Below are 25,093 nucleotides of genomic sequence, written 5' to 3' on the forward strand. Positions count from 1 at the left end.
AACGTAGAAAACAGTTTCGATTGTAATGTATGTGATATTGCATAAGGGAAATATAAATAAACCTATTCTTGGCGATGATAACGGCAGGGTAATGACAAAAATAATTAAAAAAATCATTTTAAATTTGTACATTTATGTACACAAACGCCTATTTAAAATTATTTATATGAAATCGTTTTAAACATCACGTTAGCCACTGCCAGACATAGAAAGTCGCCTGTCCACCCTGTGATAGGGCGGCCTCCCGCTCCCAAACTGCGAACAGCGTGGGCGAACCGAGGTTGGATCCGGATCCCTTTTTAGCTCGCCTGCGGTCCACGCTGCCTTCCCAACTCGCATACACACAACATCAACACTACACAGATCTACTCGGGTAGAGCGATTCACTACGTGCGAATGGCATCGTACAACTGGAATGCGTTTGTCCAGCTTCTGTTTCATTTTTAAGTTCACAGACCCTCCCATTCCATGAACTCAGTTCCGATGAATCTGTAAAATCCTCCGAGTTATCAGCATCAACTTCAACCGAAACCAAGCAAGCATGCAAGTCTGTGAGTGTATGTTCTATGCTACGCTCGTCGATCCGTTATTACAACAACGATAATATATAAGATATCCTTTATAAATATAAAAATTAATCCCTATAACCCTTGGCCACGCCATAACTTAAAAACGACTCTATTAATTTCATTCAATTTTTTATAAGTTCTCGAAAGATCGTTATGAGAAAAATATCAAACAAAGCTGCCGCGTTTCGTGGTGTCCACTTGGTGTACACAGAACCTAAAGTGCCTATGGGCTCTGTTCTGCGCGTTATATGTACTTACCACTACCATTTTAATTTACCAACCCGCTGGGATATGTCGCTTATTGTCGCATATATACGTATCTCCTAATCTTTGATTCCATCTTGTAAAGAAACCTCGAACAAAGCCCTCTGTGGCTCATCGAGTTACTGCAAGCTTTCGCCAACGAGGCCCGAAAAAAAGACTATTTTTTATTATGTATATATAAGGTACAATTACAAATTATTCGTTGACAGTTAAAATAGCTTTTAAAGATTCGTTGACAGATTCAAGTGGTAGTATCAGGACATACACATCACTGTTTAAACAAACAATAAGCAGCATTTAAGCTAGTCCTCGTCTTATATAGTTCTGCTTACCAATATTATAGATTGTATATCACATTGTCATGGCGCCATAACAATATGATAATAGTCTAAAACAATAACTCCGGCTTTACCAGGGCATACCCTAAAGGTTACGTGTAAAATATTGCTATACAATTTACCTGCAAATTTCATTAAATATATAAAAAATAGGCTGATCTTAAATATTTAATGGAATCGGGCGTTACCTTGCGGAAGTCTATCCTAAGTAAGAAAAGGACCAATATTTAGCCACTTCCGCACATGCAGTGGATGCACATGAGTCGTGCAACAAAGAGTCTGTGTTTGGCACTAATCGGTGTAATATAACTCTTTAAGATGCCCCGTGGAGGGGTGAAACACGTGTTTAGCGAGTTTAACGGAGGCAGTTGTGTAATTCGCATTGTTTGCCACATACGCATTTATCAGCGGGCTGGCGGGCGGTGCACTTTGTTTGGTCCTTTTCTTATATAAAAACAGATTCATATATACACTTGCATACATAGTGAAATATTATAGCTGTCCATTTTTGAAACAGAGAAAGAGCTTTTGGAGATTGAATATTTGAAAGCTTCGTTAAAGATTTACTTCATTTTTTCATATAATATCACTGTAACGTAAGTATAAAATCTTGTGAAGTAAAATTTCGTGTTGTACTGAAACTAATTTAAAGTTATATACAGCAGTTGGCGTGCTTATTTGTATAAAGTATAAACAATTGTATAATGTATAAACAATACGTTGAACTAGTCAATGCTGATCTGTAACAAGGGGTGAGCAACCTTTTTCAGTCAACGGACAATTTTTTTTTTTGATGGGCTGCAGATAATGTAACACTTATTGATAATTTACAAAACAATATTTATAATAAACATTAAAATATAGAATATAAGGAAATTTTTAGATTTCATATATAATATAAAATTAAAAAATCAACAAAATTATCAAGCTTTCTATTCGCACATGACTCAGTTTTGTTCGGTGATTATTTTTATAAATTTCATGAATAGAAATTATTTTTAATTTTTCGCAAATATACGCACTTCCGAGCAGAGACAACATTAGCTTTGTTTTTCTCGTCAAAAACGTAATTTTTTTTCGACTCAAGATTTATAAAAACTTAAGAGTATGTCTTCGCAAAAAAATATTTTGGTTTAATATGTACTACATTGTATTATAATTATTGATAGAAGAAAATCTAGAAAATTAATTCCATTTTAAAAATATCTGGCGGGCCGCATGTTCATGTTTTGAGGGCCGCAAGCGGCATCTGGACCGCGTTTTGCACAACCCTGATCTATAATATTATATGAAAGCTAAAGACTCTTACAATAAAACTTCATATAGAAATATATGTACATACTCAAAATATATATGATATTGATGTCTAGTATTAATAATTATAAGAAAAATAATGATGTACATGGTTTAGGACTAAAAGTAAAGAAGAGCTTGTTATATATTTCTCTATATTTAATGGAATCAGGCGTTACCTCGCGGAAGGCCATCCTAAGTAAAAAAAAGGACCAATATTTAGACACTTCGCTGCACGCTGCATTTTCAGTCCGTCGCTGAGCTCACTCTGTATTTGACACTAATCGGTGTAACATAACTTCTGAAGATGCCCCGAGGAGGGGTGAAACACGTGTTGGGTAGTTTGGCGGTTGCGGTTGTGATTCGCATTGCTTGCCGCATACGCATTTATCAGCGGGCTGGCGGGCGGTGCATTTTATTGCACGACTACCACTATATGTGCGGAAGTGACTAAATATTGGTCCTTTTCTTACATATTTCTCTATGTTTCATAAAATTAGTGACTACACTCCAATGTAATGCCTATGAATTTTCATATAATAATACTTGGAAATGCTATACTATATGTATTGTATCAAGAATATTTAAAAAATGAGTACAAATAAAATCGGCCATAGTTTTGTTGTGGACTATTCTCAAATCAAGGCGAGTTTGTTGCACTAGTAGCATTAAATTGGAAAATACTATCATAAGGGACCTCGACTTGATTTTAGTTTAAGCCAAATTGTGCTTTTCTGTCATTCTTCACATGGCATACATAATATATAAATGAATAAATAACTTTGAGTAATTGTCATAGGAATAATAGCTTAACAAAAAAAAAGGTTTTACGTACAACAATAAAAGCTTGGTATTGCATTCGTCCACTAAAGGCACTTAAAAACAGGTAAAAAGTTACAACGGTTACGGTTGTTTTAAATCTGCATATAATCGATGCAGCCCAAACTGGCGGCCGCCATTTTGATGACGTTACTGAAACGAAATTTGTTGAATTGCTATTATGAAACCATATTATTTATTTAAACACGAAAGCTTATAAAGTTTAATTTTAGAAGTTTCATCATTATCACCATGTGATGTGATATGGACCCCTCCTCTAGGTGGACCTTGACTATATCGTCAGTCCACATAGTTGGGGGCCTATTAACACCACGTCAACCGGCTCGTGGTCGCCACTCAACCGTTCAGCCCCAAAGGCTATCGCTTAAAATGTTGCTCCACCCGCTGCCAATTCAAGTGAGCAATTCTTCCATCAACATCGGTGTCCGCAGTTCTTTTACAGATCTCCTCATTTAAGAAGTTTATGTATCTAATATTAATACCAATTTTATAACAAAATTAAAAATAATCTCAATCCGAAGTGTATTTGTATCTGTTAAGTTGACGTTATTTTATGCATACACGTTTCTTGTGGTTTTGGCGAAATTAATTAAAGGTACTTATTTTAAAAATAATTATAATTTTATTTTTTGTTTACATAACTTATATAATTAATGACTATCCTTTCGGTTGTATGTATTTTGAATGTATGCATACGTTGTTTGCGGTTCACGATGCATGAATGTTTCTAGAACTTGCGAGATTAACAAATATTGTTTTTAACACGTTGAACGCCATGGCGGACACCATGTGTCCGACAGCATACTGTGCCCTGGGGCCACACCATTAAATCGAAAATCGTCAAAAAATCGCCAAGGTGTTTTTTTGCAAATATTGTCAATAAAACCCTTAAAAATAAAGGACGACTTACGGATACAGCGATTTACCCATTATTTATCTGCAGGGCCGCGCGGGTCACATGCCTTGGTAAAAACAGTCGAAACACTGTCCGTTGGCTCCATAGAGGCTTCTGAAGTGATCCAGGGCATGCGGACACATGGTGTCCGACGCGGCCTCTTGGACCCAACATGATGGCAGTCACATGGTGCCCGTCGCGGCCCACTGAACTAAACATGGTTTTTAGTCTGGCGTTCCACGTGTTAAAAAGGTAAAACTTATAGGTGATTTTTTAATTTCATTAGATATAGCCACTGACTAAGTAGATGTTCGGGTCTCTCTAGCTCCCATAAGCTGAGTTCCTCTTTCAGGGGCCCTTACGCCAGCAGCACGCGGTGAAGCGTCCGCCAAGCGACCTGAGAACTCGGTGGCATCTCCCAACACAGTCATTTAAATAACATGTAGCACGGCCTGAATCGTGTCTTCTGTGGAAGCCCATGAGCTTGGATTTTTAAAACTAGGTTAAAGCTATACAAACATGCACCTTGTCTCCTCAAGCCCGCAGAATCTGTACATGCCAATAAGACAATCGTGATAATACTACACAGGTTGCTTGACATTTTGACTGTCGTTACTCGATGTGACTGTGCATTATACGTTTAATTGTGGTCCCCAAAACACACGAATTTTCAGATTTTTTAAAATATTTTGGACGATTGTTTAATTCAATATATCATAGTTATAATTATCCGCATAAATACGGCTGTAGAGATATTTGAATCGATATCGACAGTCAGTGAGCAAGCACATCATTGGTTCTCACGGCAAGCAACAATAGCTCGGCGTGTGTGCACTGTGCAAATAAATATTTGTTAGGTACAGTGTTGTGAGACCGGAAAATTAGTTGCGACTGAAGCCAAGTTCACACCGATCCCACGAAAACTAGAGGCGGCGATATGGACCATTATCCCGCATTAAGTGACTGACACTGTTCAGTTGGTACGTTCATCTAAGCATCCTGAATTTGACGCTACCTTTCTACCTAGTACAGTAATACCCCGCTTTACGCGACCCCGTTATACGCGGTTTCACTATAACGCGAATTGCAAATTTCGCGCACAAATGCCTCGAATTACGCGAAAGAGTGCATATAAATATATTGAGTCATCAACTTCTCTATGGTGTCTTGACCATCTGTCAAACAATTAAAAGCAGTGTTGGGTGTTATGATCGTATTTAACAAGAACGTAAACAAAACGTTACCCAAAAGACAATAGATGTATTTTTCCGTAAAAAATAAGAGTATGTATTGCATAAAGTGTTCCTAGAATAAAAGTGATTGATTAAAATGATTTGTATTTTTTTGTAATAATTTTTGACTATGTTTAATCATAAACCTCGTTATACGCGAATTTCAGTTAACGCGATTTTTTTTGAAACGTATCCTTCGCGTAAAGCGGGGTATTACTGTAATATGTTTCTCGAGGTGAGTCTCCCAAAGAAATCCCTCTATATTACTTCCTGTATAGAAATTTAGACTAAGGAAAAAGACCAACACGTAATAGCGTTGTAGTTTCATGATAAATACAAATTATATTTCAAAAAAGTATTTGGAAACCAAAAAAACTAAACATTAAACCTCCATAATCATTGTGGTTAAGTAGCTCTTATATTTATACATATAAAAAAGTAAATATATATGTATATGTAAAAATATACAAACATGGACAGAGCTCACCGCCGTGATTATTGATTTACCTGATTATTCGGCCGAAATCAATTACTACGGGCCCGATGTAATTGGATTAGGATCAGTTCTAATGCATTTTTAAATTACGTCAATAGTAACTCAGTAAATAACTTTTACATTAAACTTATTTTTATATTCGTTTAAGTAGATATTTAGCATTATATACATGTTATAAGCTTGTTATGTTAAGTGTTGGGACTTTTTCAACTTCGGTTTCAAGATGTTATCATTCAGCTATTGCGTAGTGATATATTATGTAATTAGGAATTAATTTTTGACCACCGATCGAATATCATATACACGTAATAGAACTTAATAATGATGACATAAACGTTTATATTAATGGTTACCATCACAGTGATTTTTTTTACCCCAAAATGTGAAGCACATTAATTTTCATTAAGCAATTTTCAGATAAGATGTCTCTGCAGCTAGTGATTTAACTTAGCTATATAAAAATTATTGTTTCATGGATGTTTTTGATTATTTTAATGATTTGTTATGGATAATTAATGTTTGCCATTTGGCATAAATAACCGGGTTTGATGTTCTAAAGAGCCAAAGAGGTATAAGCAAAACATCTGAAAATTAACTAAACTTGTGAATTCATAAAAGAATTAGCTCGGTCCATTTCATTATTTATTTTACAGCATTGGGAGCTCCCTGAACTATTGGATCGCAACAGCGTAATCCTATTAAATAGCTGAAAAAAATAACGCCCAAGAGGGGGCCTCTCCTAGGGCTGTCATATGAATCCCGTTAAGCATTCCTTTTTGAGAGCGTCCCAGAGGGAAGAACCTCGACTCGTCACATAGAACCAGTTTTACTTTAATGTTTGTCTCTATATGATAATTTTTACGACCTCTGACTTAAAGGTCATGTATATCGATCGTCAAGTCAAACGTCGTACAGCAAGCAGGGAGTTAATAGCCAATGCAATTGATTTGTAAAACAAGCGTGGCTTCGGAACTCGGTTTACGAGGATTAACTGGGGCCGATCGTACTAAATAAAGCAACACTTCAGCGGGCCCTATCGTACATTTAAGGTGTTCGTCAATAGCAAACTCCATAACCTCGAAAGAGATAGGCAAACTAGAATGACGATTAAACGCGTATGCTTTTCGACCCACCTGTCAACCTAAAGCTAATCGGGTGAAGACAATTTAAGAAAATCATAATTTTTATTACTTAAGATTTACATTCTAAAACTACATAAAAATAGAGATTTTAACGGTGAAGTTTTAATAAAATAAAAAACTTAAAAGTTTTTGCTGCTTTTAAAAATCAAGGCGTCCCCAGTTGGGTAACAGGACCATGTAGTTCACTTCTATGTACGTTTACTTTGATAGTTACAATATGTGTTTTGTAGGAAACGTATCCGATGAACCTTACCTTATACACTCACGGGTGACCCCATGGCTTAAATGGTTCAGTGAGAGATGTCGAGCCGCGTGGACTGCATGGTGAAATATTTGATTTTTCAAATGGAATTGAACTTGCTTATAAATATGAACACTTTCAAGATACGTCTAGATTAGATGTATCTAGAATGGTTAACTTACATGGCGAGGTGAGTCTTTGTATAACATATAAAGCGACTGCATTCCTTTATTCTATAGATTTCTCATCGTGATTATGTAACATGTTTTTAAATGTAAATGATACGATGTTTCGAGATGTTAGAATATGTTTTAAAGTTAAATTTCCACATACCTTCTGATTGATCTTGACATTCTTAGGTGCTTTCACGACTACTGGCTTTGGTGGAGGCGGGGCGACCACCACGGGTTCTGTGGAATTCAAAATTACATTAAAATCCGACAAAGGCGAATCGGCGACCATGATGATATAGTCAATGCTGGGTGCAGTCCGCATCCCACCGGTCCTATTGGAAATCTTTGGGGAAGGCTTACGTCCAGCAGTGGGAGTACTACAGCTAAAATGGTAATAATGATATGGCAACTTGTTGTTAGCAAACTTGTAACTTACTTGCCTCTATACAGGGAGATTGTAAAAAAGCTTTTAAGGGGGAATAATAAGATTTATCAGCAATCATCCTGTGTAAAGTGATCAATCAGAAAAGTTACAATAATTTTTTTTAATTTCATTGTAATGCGACAGGGTTATACTTCTGGTCGTGTTCTGCAGGCAAATACCTCTTTGAAACTTACACCTATAACCAATCTCCATGAATATTTTATGTCTGAACCTCCTACATTTACAAAAAAATATATAATACGAGTATTAAAAGAAATACAGACCTGGGGGAGGCTGTGCTCTGCCTTGTTGCTGGGGCTGGAGTGGGGTCCTCTTTTCTTCTTGAAGTGCTGGAGGAGCTGGAGGTGGAACCCCTGTACTGCCTCCGCGTACCTGCACCAATAAAAAAAACAATTGTTATAATTAAAGTTATAAAAACCAGGTATGCAATTGTAGACTGCTGTAATTTTTATATGATTACCAGTAATCCGGTAATTAGATGCACATTTGTCCAAAATAGTTTGCAAGGAAATTCTAGACGCGGTTCCTTGGGCTAGGAATTCGAAAATAATTCAAAATTTACTGTTAATTGAGTATAATGTTTCATAAATAACAATTCTGTTATTCAGAATATAAAACTATCTGAATTACCGGCTGTCCCGACAGACTTACTCGAAGGCATAAGGAATAAAATTTACACATGCTTTAATATTTGTTTTAATTAACGTCATATGTTTGGGTCATACAACGGGATGCCACATGGGGTTACAATTTTCTCTGCGATTTCTATGGAAAGATGTTTTTTTTCGTGACCTAAAGTGCTGTTCAAGTTGTATTTGCAAATTTCGCGGGTTTGAAGGCACAGGCCGTGAAAGGAGCTTAACCTAAGCATCATTAAAAATATCGACGCTCGAGGCTTCTCTTTTAAACCCGCTATATACTATAGTTTCACCGGATTGGGAAGAAATAGGTTTTTACTATTTTCTAGGCATCTTTTTCGTCTCTGAACCCAGTTACAATAAATAAATAGCCGTTGTCTATTTTACGCTAAGTAACACATTTGTCGATCATTTTCATTTATGTACTAGGTTGATCCGTCGACCATTGTCCTGTCTTAGTTATAAATATTCAATTTGAACCACAAAGCGAACTGTCAAACGCGAAATTCACAGCGGACTGTCAAGTGTTAAAAATTACGATAGTTACTATGTTTTCCGGTATGTTTTTTTTAAATTTTTATAGTTTATTACAAAATTGGACACAAAAAAAATGAAATTAGTAACTTTTAATTTTTAACCAAAGGAAACAGATATTTTTCAATATGCATTGCTTATATGAATAAATATGGTATTTTATAAGTAGAGTGCAATAAAATCTCTTTGTACCTGTACCATTTTTATTTTGGTAACATTAAAGAATTGGTTGTTTAATGAATAAAAAAGTTAATAACCTTGCACCGCTATTTTTCTATTATTTTTATGTCTACACGAGTGAATATAATATTTTGCAGGATGCTATCGTTACATTGTAGAGTAATGTAGGTGTCGCTGGAGGCGTTAAGAAAGGCTGCCACTGTCCAGCGCCATGGCTGACGCAAACCAGTTACCTAGATGTCGTCTAGAATACTAAACAACGGGAGTAAAATGTCATTGTCGAATAAAGCTGTAACCAGTCCCGTTCCCACATACGCAAGCTCGTACTTTGCGCATGGTAACCTGCCCGACATTCAGACTCCAGGTCGTACAGAAAAGGTTCGTGCGCAGGACAACGGGTGCGCCGTGGTGCGTATGCAATACAGCCTTCATGTCGACCTGGAACTGCCTACTATCGTTTAGTTTCTAAACCGGGCATAGATTCATTTAACCCTACCGATCAACACACAAATTCATTGATTACAGGTGCCGTCGCCACAATCAAACGCTGTCTCATCCTGAGACCAAGAAACTTACTTGAGTTTCGGAATGACACGACGACAATAAGACAAGCTACGTACACGTAGTCATCACTGCCATTCGATAACCAAGCGGTTTCGTCGGAAACGATGTCGGATTGTATATCACAGGGGACGCCAACCTCCGATCACACTAGGTATACGCGTCGCTGGAGTTTCTTCTCCCACTTCTTCTCAAAACGGTAACGATTTCCTGAGTAATATTAGTGTTACTAGTTAAGCAATAACCACCGGCTAAGTGGAGGTTCGAGCCTTTTGGGCGTCCTTGTGTAGGAATGCTAAGCGGGTACTGTCTACGTGTGACAGCCGAAGCGGAGATCCCCTCAAAGTCAACGGAGGCGATATAAAATCACGGCGGCCTCCGTCAGTTCGGTGAAATAGAAGTACGTAACTGTTCGAAACTAGGCTTCTCCGGGAGCCCTCCAGCTTCGCTATTTCAAAAGGTCTTAGGCTAGGCACCTTCTGTATGTCTAACTCGAGCCCACGAGATCTGCAAATACCATTTGGACAGCAGTGAAAGTCCAGTCAACAAAAAAATAGAATATTTTTTGTTAGTTGTAAAACCGTTCTCATTTATTAACATTGTCGTCTTAGTGTTTTATTTACATAAATTTAACAGAAAGGGCTATAACTGTTTATTAGTATAAAGCCACAGATCACTAAAGCTTTCAAATCAATAAACCACTCCTTTCGTTTGACAGATATTGGCGCCACGGTGGTACAACCAGACAACCTTTAGGACAATCGCAGTGTAAACAAATTCTATAACATGTAACATTCACCGCATGTCTTGCGTCAGATGCGGCCGTACTTTTAGTAAAAACAACAAGAAACTTCCTCGTTAAAAAAAAAATCTAGATAAATTTGTAACGAACGCGTTGAAGAATATTAATAAATTCGATAAACAAACGTACACGGAAATGCCTGAGATAAATCTTAGCGAAGGTTGAGTATGACGGATAGATAAAGCTAAAAATAATATCTACTGTGATAACGTGACAAAGAAATTAAAAAGGAAAAAAATCAATAGCGCCACGCAGCAGGAAGGTGCTCTCTTATAAAAAAATTACAGGTTTTTTAATCACTTGTTTCGATACTAACAATAACTAATGTTATATCATCATCATCACTTTGACATCAGTACGTCCGCTCGTGAAAAAATACCTCCGTATAGATATCCAACAGAACCCGCTGGAAGTGGCCTCTGTCCGAGTGCCGGTTCGTGATGTCCACTCCGGAATTTTAAGACCTCAAAAATCACCAGTTCTACGCGCTATACCCACTGCCTAATCTGAATCAGTTCATATATCACAGGGGCAACCAATACCTGATCATTACAGACAGAAGGGTTGCTTGAGTTTCTTCCGCTACTTCTTCTGCCACTGCTAACGCTGTCCGAAGTGGTAGTAATATTAACTAGGTAATAGCAATCGACCATGTTCAGGTTCGGCCCTCACATGAGCCCTTAAGTTGAAAAGCTAAAAGGGTATTATTGACGACTGATATTTTAAGCGAAGGTACCTCCGCGGGGTCCCTTGTGCCTAAGCTTTGCTACCTTAAAGGAAGATTTAGGCTAAACGCCCCCAAGGCCATGCCCCCTTGCACTCGCAGAGTCTGCAAAAATGCCACATAGTCAGCAGTGCAAATTAAAAAAGAATCCGCTAGGCTAGGTTACGTTCGTTCGACAATGGATATCCACATTGGTTTAATTTTCGTAGAGTAATCCCAAGCACACCCCGGGCCACGACTCTGTAAGCGAATGTAAATTTACTAATGGGGTCCCCAATGTGAAAACCACTAATCTGTGTGCATTACAAAACCTTGTTTAAATATAGCATCACGTCGAGAGCAGGGGAGAAGTGGAACAGGCTTCCAGAGCAAATCACTTTAAATCAACGCGTCGAATGCACAAAAACGTATCCGAAATCTTCAGTTTTTATCGCGCGCTATAATGCGGCCATTAGACGAGCAGTTGAACAGTGAGCATATAAAATAACCGATTTTAATTAGTTACGAGTCAAAATGTTACTTTTTATTTTATATACTGAACAGTGACGAGATTGGCAAATTGGCTACTCTTTTATAATAAATAATTCTACTTGGGGATTTCAAATTTGGTAGGTATATTCTTTCAGAGTACAGATCAGCTAAGAACGGATTTTATGAAATTCCACTCGCAAGGTAGATAGGCCTCTTCTAGAGATTTCCAATACCGTTTGGATGCAAGCAATTACTTGCTGTCTTATTTATGGAGAGCTTAGTTTAGTGGCTTGCGAAGTGGAAATGGTTAATAGCATTGTTTGCGGCAACATCGCTTCCCTTTTGGAAGAGGAGGAGAGCTGCCACACTTTCTTGCGGTTTGTTGCAGGTTGCTGGGTGATGTAATTAAGCAAAACCAGACCGTGTACCAGAAAGTGTAACGAGGGTTGCGAGGCGATGCGTAAATGTAGTGTGCTGATGAATGTATGCTGAATGATAGAAATTGTGAAAGATGAGAGAGGGAACGTGAAAGTAGGAGGATTTATGTTCCTGTCCTGAAAATAAAATTGGGGTAAGAGAGTTAATATATACAAAAATTCTGTTTGGAGCGGTCTGAACCCACAACAGGGGACAACTTGTTTAATATATATACAATACCAAGTAATATTGCTAACTTTGCAAACCTGAGAACTTGTTAGAAATTTGTAAAACTCACTTTTCATTCTACAAGGATTACGTTACAATAACCTTTCCACAGATAACAGTATAGGAATCAATACATTTAAGCCAAATCACGTTGCTTTACAAAATAAATTAACTTTTCTTTCAATTCTTCAACCTTTCGCTGCGTATACATTGCAAGGAGTGCATACTAGATTTATCATTAAACTGAGATAACACAAAACCATTCTCTAATCTCTAACCGTAAGCCCTCACTTAACAAGTCAATGTTCATCTTATTGTATTGATAACGATCACATACATAGTTGCTTTTCTTAATATTGTTACTAGCACAAAAAATATGATTAAATAAAAATTAGAAATTTTATTCAGACATTCAAAATTGAATTAATTATTTTTAATTTTGGCACTCTAATTAGATTATTATTCCTATCTTTTTGACGGTGAAATAAAGGGACGGTTTCAACATCTCGCCAACTACGATTTTTGACTTGTTCAAATATTTAAAAAACACGCAAAGATCGCGATATTAACAGATATGCTGAAATCTCAAATATAAATATTGTCTTAAATTAATTTTATGCCGATACCTAACCTAGTAAAATCAAATATTTAAAGAAAACGACCTTAGTTTTTAAGGTAAAAGTATCAGCACCACTTATTGCGGTATGTTGGACCACAAAGTATGTAAAGGAGCTGCTTATTAACAGAGATAAAAATCGCCAATCTCATGGCCCTACTTGCAGACAGTTTGGCCATGATCGGCGCGATGTAATTCAAAATGGCGGACGTTTTTTTATACCGCCCAATATCGAAACACTGGTCATTGACATTGTTCGGTGCACGCGACGAGTTACCTACACTTGGGTACGGTAACCGATTTATTTAACTGAAATATGTATAATCTTTGTATATATTATGTAAAGGTCAGAATAACCGTATTTTTAGGACTATAACACCTAAAATAAGGGGCCAAAATCTATAAAACCTAATTTCATTTTAGAAATTTAGAAAGAAATGTGTGCTTTCCACTTAGGTTTTGTAATGTCTGTCCTCATCATGCTTATTGTATTATCGACCAATGACAGCTAAAGCCGATCCTTCGTGGAGGCCCTTGGGCCTAGTCACTATAGCGCTTCACTCGAAGCGGTCTTAGAACTCGGCTGCCTCTCAATCAAGTGAAATAGTACATACTAATGTAGAGGGCTAAAGCCCAGACTCCTCCGAGAGCTCTCAAAATTCCTTTACAGTTCTTAAGCTACACTTCCGCAGCCTCGAACCTGCGGAATCTGCAAATGCTTGAACAGCAGTGGAATTCCGATCCTAAAAAAAAGTGCGTATATCATGTGTTATCAGGGTAAGTCGTGTGGTCAGTGTGGAATCTGGCGATGGTTAGCACCACTCGCTACAATTACTAAGCCTGATAATCCCCACCAGGAACAGCGGAACTACCGTGAACTGGGGACCTGGTCTTTTTTCACCTTTTCAACTGGAACGTTGGCATCGACCTTTGGTTTTATCTTTATGCTTGTAACTTGTAGCAAAAAGATAAAACGGTACTAACTTGAACGGCATCTTGAAAGACACTTGGGTCAAGGTTTTTTTCGAGATCAATATTACAGAATTGCTTAGCATTCGGGGATTCCCCCTCTAGTAGCTTAATCATTATACCAGCCGATAGAACTCGCTTGCATGACATAGAAGTCTCCTGCAACGCCTTGGCTTTATCGTCGGTCCTAGAGTTTACTAATGTCATCAGAAACGAACTATTTATTATGAAAAAACAATTCGCAAACCCAAAAAAAATGACCCGTCGACTAATGTTCAGTCAAATCTCTCGTGTCCTGAATACTCGCTCTAATAAATATGCAATGAAAATTATATTGCTACCGAAACTAATATACCGCGCCTTATGTACGCGGGCGGCAAGACGGGGAGGGTATCGGCTGCTCCATTTCGTCAATCTTTCGGCAAAGCCCGCGGCGGCCACAGTCATACTACTTATTTCTCGGGCTTCACCTCGCCGCATTTCTTAGGTACAGTACAGTGTTTTCTGTAACACTATAGTAAGACATGCGATTTGCCTTCGTCGCGAATGAACAATATTACAATCACGCTGTGATTTGAATTTTTCGTGCACCTTCGTCTTCTGGAGTTTCCCTCGCCATTTCGACACATCCTCCACCCTACAATTAGAATGCTAAACGCATATAGAGTGACGACCCAAGCTGAAGAACCTTATAGGTGAAATTTTTAACTAGTTCATGTAGCGTCCGTTTATACCTTTAAGGCAAGTCTCGAGGTATCCAGAACTAGTTTTTTTTTTATGCCCACTCTTTTGGGAGCCTCTCGTACCCCCTATCTAGTTCGGGACAGGGACTTTATTTACACATATTTTTTTCAGAGTTTTATCTTTATTCGACACTCACTTTCATACATCTCAAATTCTTTTCTTTTATCCTTAACAATATCCTGCAATTTTTGTACTTTCATTCCTTCTTCCTTTCCTCATCTTTTTTACTCTTAGGTAGCTAGGTACATTTTTATTTTCCAATCTTTATCTTTATTTTTTGATATTAAATTTTGTTTACATTAATTTTTTGATATCCAAAACTAGTTACTGTGAAGAGATTTAGGCTAAACACTTTCAACTTTCTTTCGTATTTACACACCACGTCAGGCCTGATAAAGCTATAAATGGCAAATAGTAAAAAGCATTTCTCAATAACAAATACACCAGACTGGAAATGTGTTGCAGGAAAAATATAAAAATAAATATGTAGTTACCAACCAAACAGCACATATTCCTGTAAAATTAACCATACGTAAACACCACAAAGTCCATTACAAGGCAATCACCCCGATCTTGTACAGACATCCGTCTCGCTCGCACCATATATTAGAAAGAGACAGACGTTTGCACTTCGAGTAAAACCTTTATCGCGAAAGATATCACTTCGCACAAGTGTGAGAGACAGGTAACCACAATTTCGTTTTACACACGGGAAAGTCCTTATTATGAGGAAAAATAGGTCTCTTAATTAATTCTAGAGGAAAAACATTGAACCTAGATTTTATTACGCAAAGTGTAATGTTTCGACGGCGACCTCTTTTATAATTAACTTGTACTAAAATGAGTTCGATGCTTCCAACCTGTTATTGGAAGTTACCGGGGAAGATGATGACGATAAAAATGAAGATGTTATAATCATTCTTCTACCGATCTTTGTACCTTGACTGTCGGTTCTCCTAGTGCACATCTACAGATTCGTGGTTGCCACTCTTGCACCTTTCATCACCAATAATTGGAACCCTTTCTGCAACTTACTGTAGTACATTCACAACCCTTACTAGCACTGATTTCAGTTACTTTAGCCACATCTCTAGACTGATTAGATTTTAGAGCTTACTATAAATTAGAACACCTTGTTTACATTCATTAGTTCAAGTAATTCTGTCAATATGTCTATTAAATTCCGATTCGATGATGCCGGAAAAGGTACTGGCTCTATTGGTAAATATTTTCTGTTAGATCTCCTAGGACAACTTTTGGTACCTTCGTGGAAGGTTGAAGGTTGTAAATAATGAGATCCCGCTGTAAAGTGGAGCCGAATTTGATTATAGTTTCCTTCGAATTAGACTCTTCAGGCACTTTACTCTCGACGTTCGTTATAAACGATCTGATGTGGAAATTAATGTGAATAAAGGAAATATCGGAAAAAGGTGGAAAGACGCTGGATGCTGATATCCATGAATAGCCTATGTCCAGGAATGGACATCCTACGGCTGAAAATGTGATGATGATATGAAATATTTTGGATAAAAAAAGGTCATGACATGTCTTTGTAGATACATCTTTGTTGTGGTGGGTAATTACTGGTAATGTAGCACCGACACTGCACCCGTTACCGCCACGGGGCGGCCCCGGAACGCCACGCCGGTGCGCTACTGTAGCACTAATCTGCAGTGACAATCAGACGCATGTGCGGCGAACTGAATGTGGACATTTAGTGCAAGACAAAACTATATTATTTTTCTAATGCTTTCATGACAATCTAACAAAAAATTTAAAATCTATAGTGTTACTAGCTGATCCCGCAAACGTTGTTTTGCAAAAAAATATTTTTAATTTTCAATTTAAAAATAAGGGTTGATCGTAGAGGGGTGAAAATTTAGGGTTGTATGTATTTTTGTATGTTGTGTCATAAAAAAATAAAAACAAAAAATTTAGTCAAAAAAAAAAAAATTAAGGGTGAACAACCCTTATCACTTAGGGGTATGAAAAATAGATAGCAGCCGATTCTCGGACCTACTGAATACGCATATAAAATTTGGTAAAAATCGGTCAAGCCGTTTCGGAGGAGTTCAAGTTCGAACACCGTGACACGAGAATTTTATATAATAGATTTAGATTACCAGGTGTAGAGACTTCATAGTTTGAGAAACACATGCCGGTGTCGCTAGGGATGATAAGAGAGGCAGTGCCGAAGCAAGCTGCACTTAACTGCCTGTCCGACGGAGCCCCGCGTACCGCGAACTTTACCATAGTAATTACACCAGTGTCGTTTTTATTGCAAAAACGCAATTACAATATCTTACTTGGTTCTCTTGTTTTGTTACATGGTTTAAAACTCTTTATAAATAAATGTGTGGTGCCAAATATCACCAGGAAACAACGAAAATTATTATAGATAAAAAAATGGAAAAATTAAACGCAATACTGTCCGTACAAACTATAAAGTAAATAAAAACTACAGTCATTTAAAACATTAGACGTGAATCATAAAACAAAAAAGGCACATCGGGATGTAATCAAAATAAAATACCGTGTACCATAGAACATTACAATGTAAATATATTCAACATGTTATTGAAATATTGCTGTATATTTTTAAATTAAGTCTGTTCTGTGTAATTACAAAAGATTCATATTTCTGGAGTTAATAAAAACCCTTGTGTGTGGTAACAAAGTCCATTTCTAAATTTAATGTCTACGCTTTTAATGATGGCCTCCTATAGGTAAGTAAAAACCGTAAAGGTTCCGGTAGACACGGCGTGGAAATACCACCACTGGGCCGACCGACGATATAGGTCGTGGGAATACCATAAACCTTTGCGTAAATGGGCGTATATCGGCTAAAAAGAAAAAAATCCTTCAAATCAACGTCAAGATAAAGTACTTAATGCTAGAAAATTATAAAAAAACCGGTATCATTCAAAAAGATTATTTTTATGTACACTTTTATTAGTATGACTACAAATGCATATATTTCTAAATTTGAGCCATTTTTATGTTACCTTGATCCTTCAGTAAACTACAGCCAGTATTTCATACATTCAAAATCATTACTACATCCAACTTTAGGCGATCGTATTGAAAAACAAATGTAAATATAATATCTGAGGTAAGGACAACCTACCCTCATCAACAGTTAAGACAACGTTGATTTATGGGTCATATTATTTTAAAGAAAAGCATGGTTACCCTACATCAGCACAAAACTTGCAACTACCCAATCGCACTTGTCATACAGACTGCAATATCGAAGAAAACTGATAGGAATCGGAAAACACGTGAAAATTACGCAAAACGAACTACTGGCACGTTCATTATCCCCGCAGATAAGATTTCCGAGGAAAGATAAAACGAAACCTTGGCTGTCGTCTTAAGGTTGATAAAATAATTATTTATCAATTAATCATGGAGGAATAAAGCTAGCCACAGTTTATATTTATCTAATAATACGTCGAACACTTACACTTGTGTGCGTACCTGTATAGATGTACATATATGTTTACGTGTGTGGATTCATGTATGTGTGTGTGTAAAAACACGTGGGTGTAAATGTAACACATACCCACACACCTAAGACTCGACTTCAAAAGCGGCTGGACATGGACGGTGTAAGACTGGTCATATTTGTGATCGTTAGGTGAGAAATCATTCTATGGTCAATTTAAATGACTTTAGAATAGAAACATTTGTGTGCTAAGGGTTACTACACTGTAACCAGGGGTAAAATACTATCGAACTTTTATCAGAATACCCACCCAGCTCTTTGAAAAAAATTGAGATTTAATGCGAGTGTAATTACCTAACAATTCAAGATGATCTGCCACCGATATTTAGCGTAGAGTTCAAATATGTAATAGATACACCAATACCTCACTGCGTCGTGGTTATGTTCCAAAAAAAACACGACGCAAATTGAATTCAGATTTTCTATTGCAAACCATGTACAGATCGAAGATAGGCTCCAAGGTTACGAAAATACTACTTTTTAAAAATAAAATTGAACAAAGTAAACATTTACACGACAAAAATAACATAACTCTGCCAATAAATAAATTGGAATAATATTTACCATTTTTGTAACTTTTGTAAAATTTAAATCAATTTATGATTCTCTTTTTAAAAAAAGCACAACACACTACGTAAACTGTATAAAACTGTAAGTTAGAAAGGGAATCCCCGAGTTTTGATGGCATGGCGCAATTAGAAATAAAAGTGTTGCCATCTTTTATAAAAAAAAAGAAAATTTCATAATAAATAAAGACTCGAACCCAAAACAACGCAATCTCGAAAATCTAACGACGCACAGTGAAAATTAGTGCTAATAATTAAGCAGCGACGCAACTTCGAAAAAAACGCAAAACGAAACGACGCGAAGCGAGGTATTGGTGTACATCATTTCGCGGAATTTTCCTGATTTTATAAAAACTTTTCCAAAACTATACTTATGTTTTTTTTTTGCTAGATGACGACTGGATGACGAGACTGTCGACCCACCTATCCTTAAAAATGATCTAAAATCTGAAAGGGGTAAATGTATACCTTTAGTGCTGTCAAAAATCAATGGCTTCAAAAATAATAAACAACGTAATGATAATGAAGTATTAAATTTATTCTTGTTTACTATCAGTTGGAGACTTTGTGCTGCCAGTAGTTATTGGCCTGACGCATACTAAAAAAGTATATTAATGTAACATATTTCAAAGTGATCACTTTAACAGGTTGACTTGGAATAGATTATAAAGAAGGTATAAAAGAGGTGAAGGTATAAAAGGTTTAAGGTTTTCTGCTAAATTAGCTATGCAATCACCTCTTTTAATATTTTACACAAACAACCAAACACCCTGTATAAATAAAAATGAATCGCGAAATGTATTGTTAGTTATAAAACTCGAGGACGACTCGTTCAATCCGAGAACTCAGAACGAAATAATCTTCACTTTATTCACAGTTCGGTGGCCTCACCAACAAAAATTAAACCAAATAAAATTTAGCTCATTTGTGATTTATACATAAATTATTTTAATTTATAACACTGTAAAGAAGCAAAAAAAATTACGCAAGTTTTATTCTCATTAAATATAACAATAATTGTGAAGATCATTTGAGCCAATAAATATTTATTTAATTTCTGAACATAGCGCTCTCCGTTGCTCTCTGGGTGATCTTGAACCTATTACAAGGTCAAGCGACCCCATCTCGAATCCAAATATATAAGTACACAAGTACGTTAAGCATTAATTAGAACTATACTACTTGGATACGTACTAACTTCCATCCAAACAGGATAGCACTAATTAAGGCTATATACCTGCTAAAAATATCGAACCTATTCCTACTTCAAGAATATATGTATAAAATAGAAACAGTCGAAAGTTGGCGCGCAAGTCGCGATTGGCTTTATCAACGCCAAGGCCGTCACTAATCACTAATCAGTCGAATGAGATTGCCAAATTATTGCATTTTATAATGTTGGACGATGCCAACCGTTTCATTTATATTGCAGCCTTGTGACGTTGCCATTTCTGGGTACACAAACATCGTAGCCGAACCGAAATCCACTTCGTAAACTGTACAGATTTAATCTTTAAAAAAATCTACATAACGATCCAAGCAGAGGCTTGAGATCGTCCTAGGCCTTTAAATATTAGAATGGGGTTGGACAGAATCCAATGATAGCCAGTAAGTTAAATTCTAAAATAAATTAAGTTATAACAGTGTTTGTATTAAATCACACAAAATAAAAAAATAAGAGGATGGGAAGCTATACGTGAATGTAATGCAAATGAATACTGCGAGAATTGTAGAAAATATGAAGGAAGAAAGACATTGTGAAAGATGAGAGAGGGGGGGGGGTGAAAAATAGGTAATTTTTGGTGAAAAAGTTACTATAAAAAAAAGACAGGGACGAAAGGCCCTCAATAACGGGACATTAAAAATTAAAAAAACAAAAACAAATTTTTGCGTATTGAGAATATGCCTGGTTTCTCTTACAATCGAAAACATTTCATCAGTTACAGGTAACATATAGTTAAATATCCAGCGATTCATCAGTCAACTGACATTCAAAAGGTTTATCTAAAGACTAATAATACGCAAATTAAGAAGTCAAGAGAATATTTAAAAAATGCCGATATTGCTATCAATTTCGACATTTCTAATACCACTCGCCATTAGACAGTTCTAACTGAGCCCCTACTCGTGTTGATAATCATTAAAATTATGTGGTTAATTATGGGTACTTTTGCAAGTAAATATTATAGTAGGGTAGTCATGGAAAAAGTTGTAGTGAACAGATATCGCTCATAAAAGAGGGCGTATGTATCGCGAAGACACCGTTCAACGATTGTTGAGTCATGTGCTGCTATATTATATATTATAGTGTAATTCTTTGGCAAAATAAGTTTGATCCAATCACTTACGACAATAGCTTTCTAAATTTGCGTCCAGTCATTCCATATGGCATCCGACTGAGCTGCTAGCCAGGCGGTTTTCTAATCAGTTCATTGTGAAGTCTAGCGAAGACTATTAAAGTATTTCTATACTGTTGCCATTTTTACATCAAAGTGGCTAAAGTATTTTAAAATTTGTGTGAAACATTGGTTAATCTTAAAGTTGTGGCGCTCCATAATGACATTTTTGGCTTAGATTCACTTTTGTCATCTCTTTTATAGTCTATGATTCTACACCGTAAAGCAACACTGGGAACAGTATTATACGAGGTTACCACCGTTTTTCTGTAATTTCTTTTAATATTCAATAATCATCAACAATCGCCTACCTAGATCATCATGTATAACATTATATAGGTATTGTAAGAATTGACAATTTTATGAGAATCTTTTAAGACAAATAAATCGTAACGTATGTCACAATACATATCTACTCCCGGCCTTGTCCGAAACATCATGTTCTGTCCAACGCAAGATAATAAATAAATAATTTAGTGGACCTAATTATTCGGACGATTGTATATTTACGTAAGACCCAGTTACAAAGAAAAACATATTTCTTAACCGGACATCACATTTGTACATATGTAAAAACGACGCCGACATATTTATTTTTTCATTTAACCAATTGAGAATTATTTCAATACAAACTACTAGGAATATCTTCAAGAGGCTGGTGGTATTAAAACTATTTCCAACTGCGCCCTGATCTAAGAAGATTCCACGACAAACTCCGGCGAGAATATTTTTATGATCACTTTCTCAAATAGTCTTCCTTTGGCATACAATAACGCCCCTGAAACAACATCAATCTCATGTGCTATGATAGTTTATCGTCTCCGAAACGTGGAAAAATCTTTTCAGTGAATATTGTGCAGTTAAATATCAGATTATCCTGTTACGGTTGTAAATCAATACATTTTATATCAGTCGAAGATGCTTTACCTTTGCCATTACTAAAATAACAGGAGCGGCTTCTTTTTAATCAATTGAAATGGTTTTCTACATACAGATCAACGTGCACATTATTATACAATAGCTGAAGTAAGTGTTTAATACAAATCCTTTCTTTACATTATTATAATTTCAACACACTGGTTGTAATCAACGTGTCATTATATTACGTAAATACTAGCAAGGTCACATTTATTACTTATCCGTTTTATTATTATAGCTCGGCTTTTTATCGAGAGCTTATCTAATGTTACCACATTTAAATGGCGCCCAATAAAATATCGATAGCTTCAATCGCTTCAACGTCCATCACTAACAGTCGTGTCACAACAACTTTTGAATCAAGATCTTCGTATGCTGCAGATATCGATAGACACATGCATCGCATCACTCGCTGCAAGTTTGTTGCATACCGCCGTCCTTCGCGACGATAACGACTACATTAGTCACTAATCGAGAGGTGCTACGCTCTCGCTACCGCCAATTGACCATCGCTAAGTGGACGACAGTGCTTATCCGCGCGGCTATGCTTGTGTACGCATTTCACACTTCTAAAGTAGTATCATCTATGCATATAAGAGATTCCCATCTTTGTATCGACTTATTATATCTCTGGAAGCATAATGCATAGAGACATGAAATTTGGCCTATCAAATATATTCCTATTTCGGAATTGAGCTCAGCTATGGACTTTACATATTTCCGCTAGCAAGAACAACTGAGAGTCGATTCATTTGCTAAGACTGTATATATACACATATATCCTAGTTCAATCGGAAGGTAAGGTAATGTAAGGAACACTTGCGGCTTTGTTGTCGCCGCGCTTTTATAACGCGCGGTTCGGTTTTTAATAGCACCATATTAGATACATTAACAAAATAATAAATTACGCAGCATCTAGCTGTGCACAAACAGCTATCTGTCACATAACAATTCGCAAGCTTGGATTATTTTGAAACAATGTTCATTTCGTAATAGGCCAACGCTTCAACTGACCAACATATATATCTAATATATAAAATTCTCGTGTCACGGTGTTCGAACTTGAACTCCTCTGAAACGGCTTGACCGATTTTTACCAAATTTTATATGCGTATTTAGTAGGTCTGAGAATCGGCTACTATCTATTTTTCATACCCCTAAGTGATAAGGGTTGTTCACCCTTAAAAAAAAATTTTTATTTTTTTTTGACGAAATTTTTTGTTTTTATTTTTTTATGATACAACATACGAAAATACATACAACCCTAAATTTTCACCCCTCTACGATCAACCCTTATTTTTAAATTGAAAATTAAAAATATTTTTTTTACAAAACAACGTTTGCGGGATCAGCTAGTATATTTATACAATAATACATGTACCGTAGGGTTATTAGACACTAGTAAATATGACGGGTTAGCAAATTAAAGTGGCAGTGGACAGGCCATATAACAAGAAAAGATAGCCTCTGGAGCTTTGAGGTTCTGGATTGGAAACCACGAACCAAGGAAGACGCCGGATGGATACTGGTCGCTTTCAACCGTTCCAATTTTAAAATATATGGGAGTGGCCTAAATCCAACAATTAACGTCCTACGACTTATATTATGATATTGAAATTTGCCGAATATTTTTAATTACCGTTTCTTGAATATTAGAATTCCTAGTAAGTATTAGGACATTATTTAATATTAAGACAGAGGAGGTATAATCATCACAAACTATTACGTCGTTTTATATTAAGGCTACAAACAGATACAAAGGTAAATTTAATGTATACATTTGTAAAAGGTCAAATTGCGTTCCGAGCGTTAGTTTTAGGATTTCTCAACACAATGACAGGTGTATGCGAGAATGACCTGTGGATTAGAGACATATCTCTTACGGAAACCTATATATTTTTTTGGATTTAAAACACTGCGGCCACTTACAATATATAAAAATTTCACCAAGGAAATCGGCGGCCAATTCGCTGCATATAGACAACAATGGTACTTGTTGGCTTACATTGCAGCGAATACCTTTTTGATTTTTTTATACACATAGTGTTAAACTTCTTGTAAGAATTATTGGTTAGCGCGTCTGTACCTAAGCGCAGAAAAATCCCAACTGTGCGGAACTTTGCCGATATTTCGACCGGTAGATTTGCCTTCCGTGGACAAGAGGTCTAAAAAAGCATCCAAAATGTTCATTGTCGCCTTTGTCTAAGCATATATGGAATATTCGAATGAATAATCCCCTAAAGTTGACGCATTGGCTTATGCTGGAAACTTGGCTATGATATAAATATCCGATGCCTGGTCACAATGGTATCATTGATATTGAATTTGGAAGCAAGTTAATTTGTGATCATCGTCCATATGACGACAATTTCTGGTTTCACTGCTGCCCAAATGGCATTTACAGATTCCGCTGGTAGGAAGTGGGAGGAAGCATACTGCAATTTCACTGAATCAGGACGCAGCCGAGCTCTTAGACCAGTGATTCCCAAAGTGGTCTATATCGATCCCTAGGGGTCTATGACAACCTGCAAGGGGTCTACGTCAGCGAAAAAAAATTTGGGGGTCCATGATAACAAAATGTGTGTGGTTTTACTTTAAGTTTTTAACACTAAACTTCACTACAGTTAGAAATTTACAGGAAATCAATATCAGGTAAGCAGGGGGTCTACCCAACACGGAAAAACATGGCAAGGGGTCTACGACACAAAAAAGTTTGGGGAACTCTGTCTTAGACCAATTCGGTAGACGCTTCATGAAGTGACTACGTTCATGAGTTTCCACGAGAAGACATCGACTTTTGCAGTCGATCGACAATGATACCAGTTTATCGGTAGCCTAGCTACGCTATTACCAGTTCTGAAAGCGTTAGTGCTGAGAAATATGGCGGAAAACT

The 25,093-nt window shown here is 36.6% G+C and overlaps 1 protein-coding gene across 1 annotated transcript in view; it reads right to left on the reverse strand.

Annotated features, from left to right (window-relative positions):
- The window catches only part of LOC137927414 (la-related protein 1-like), a 90,001-nt gene that overhangs the window by 50,868 nt on the left and 14,040 nt on the right, over positions 1-25,093 (reverse strand). Inside the window, exons 2-3 of the mRNA XM_068771221.1 lie at positions 8,192-8,300; positions 7,644-7,720 (exon numbers count right to left, since the gene is read on the reverse strand). Coding sequence (XP_068627322.1) covers positions 7,644-7,720; positions 8,192-8,300 — 186 coding nt within the window. The remainder of the gene's footprint in view (positions 1-7,643; positions 7,721-8,191; positions 8,301-25,093) is intronic.

This window comes from Battus philenor, unplaced genomic scaffold (genome assembly GCF_028537555.1).
Source record: "Battus philenor isolate CCGP_79_NKW_IND1 unplaced genomic scaffold, ilBatPhil1.0.hap1 SCAF_30, whole genome shotgun sequence".
Lineage (NCBI taxonomy): Eukaryota > Metazoa > Arthropoda > Insecta > Lepidoptera > Papilionidae > Battus > Battus philenor.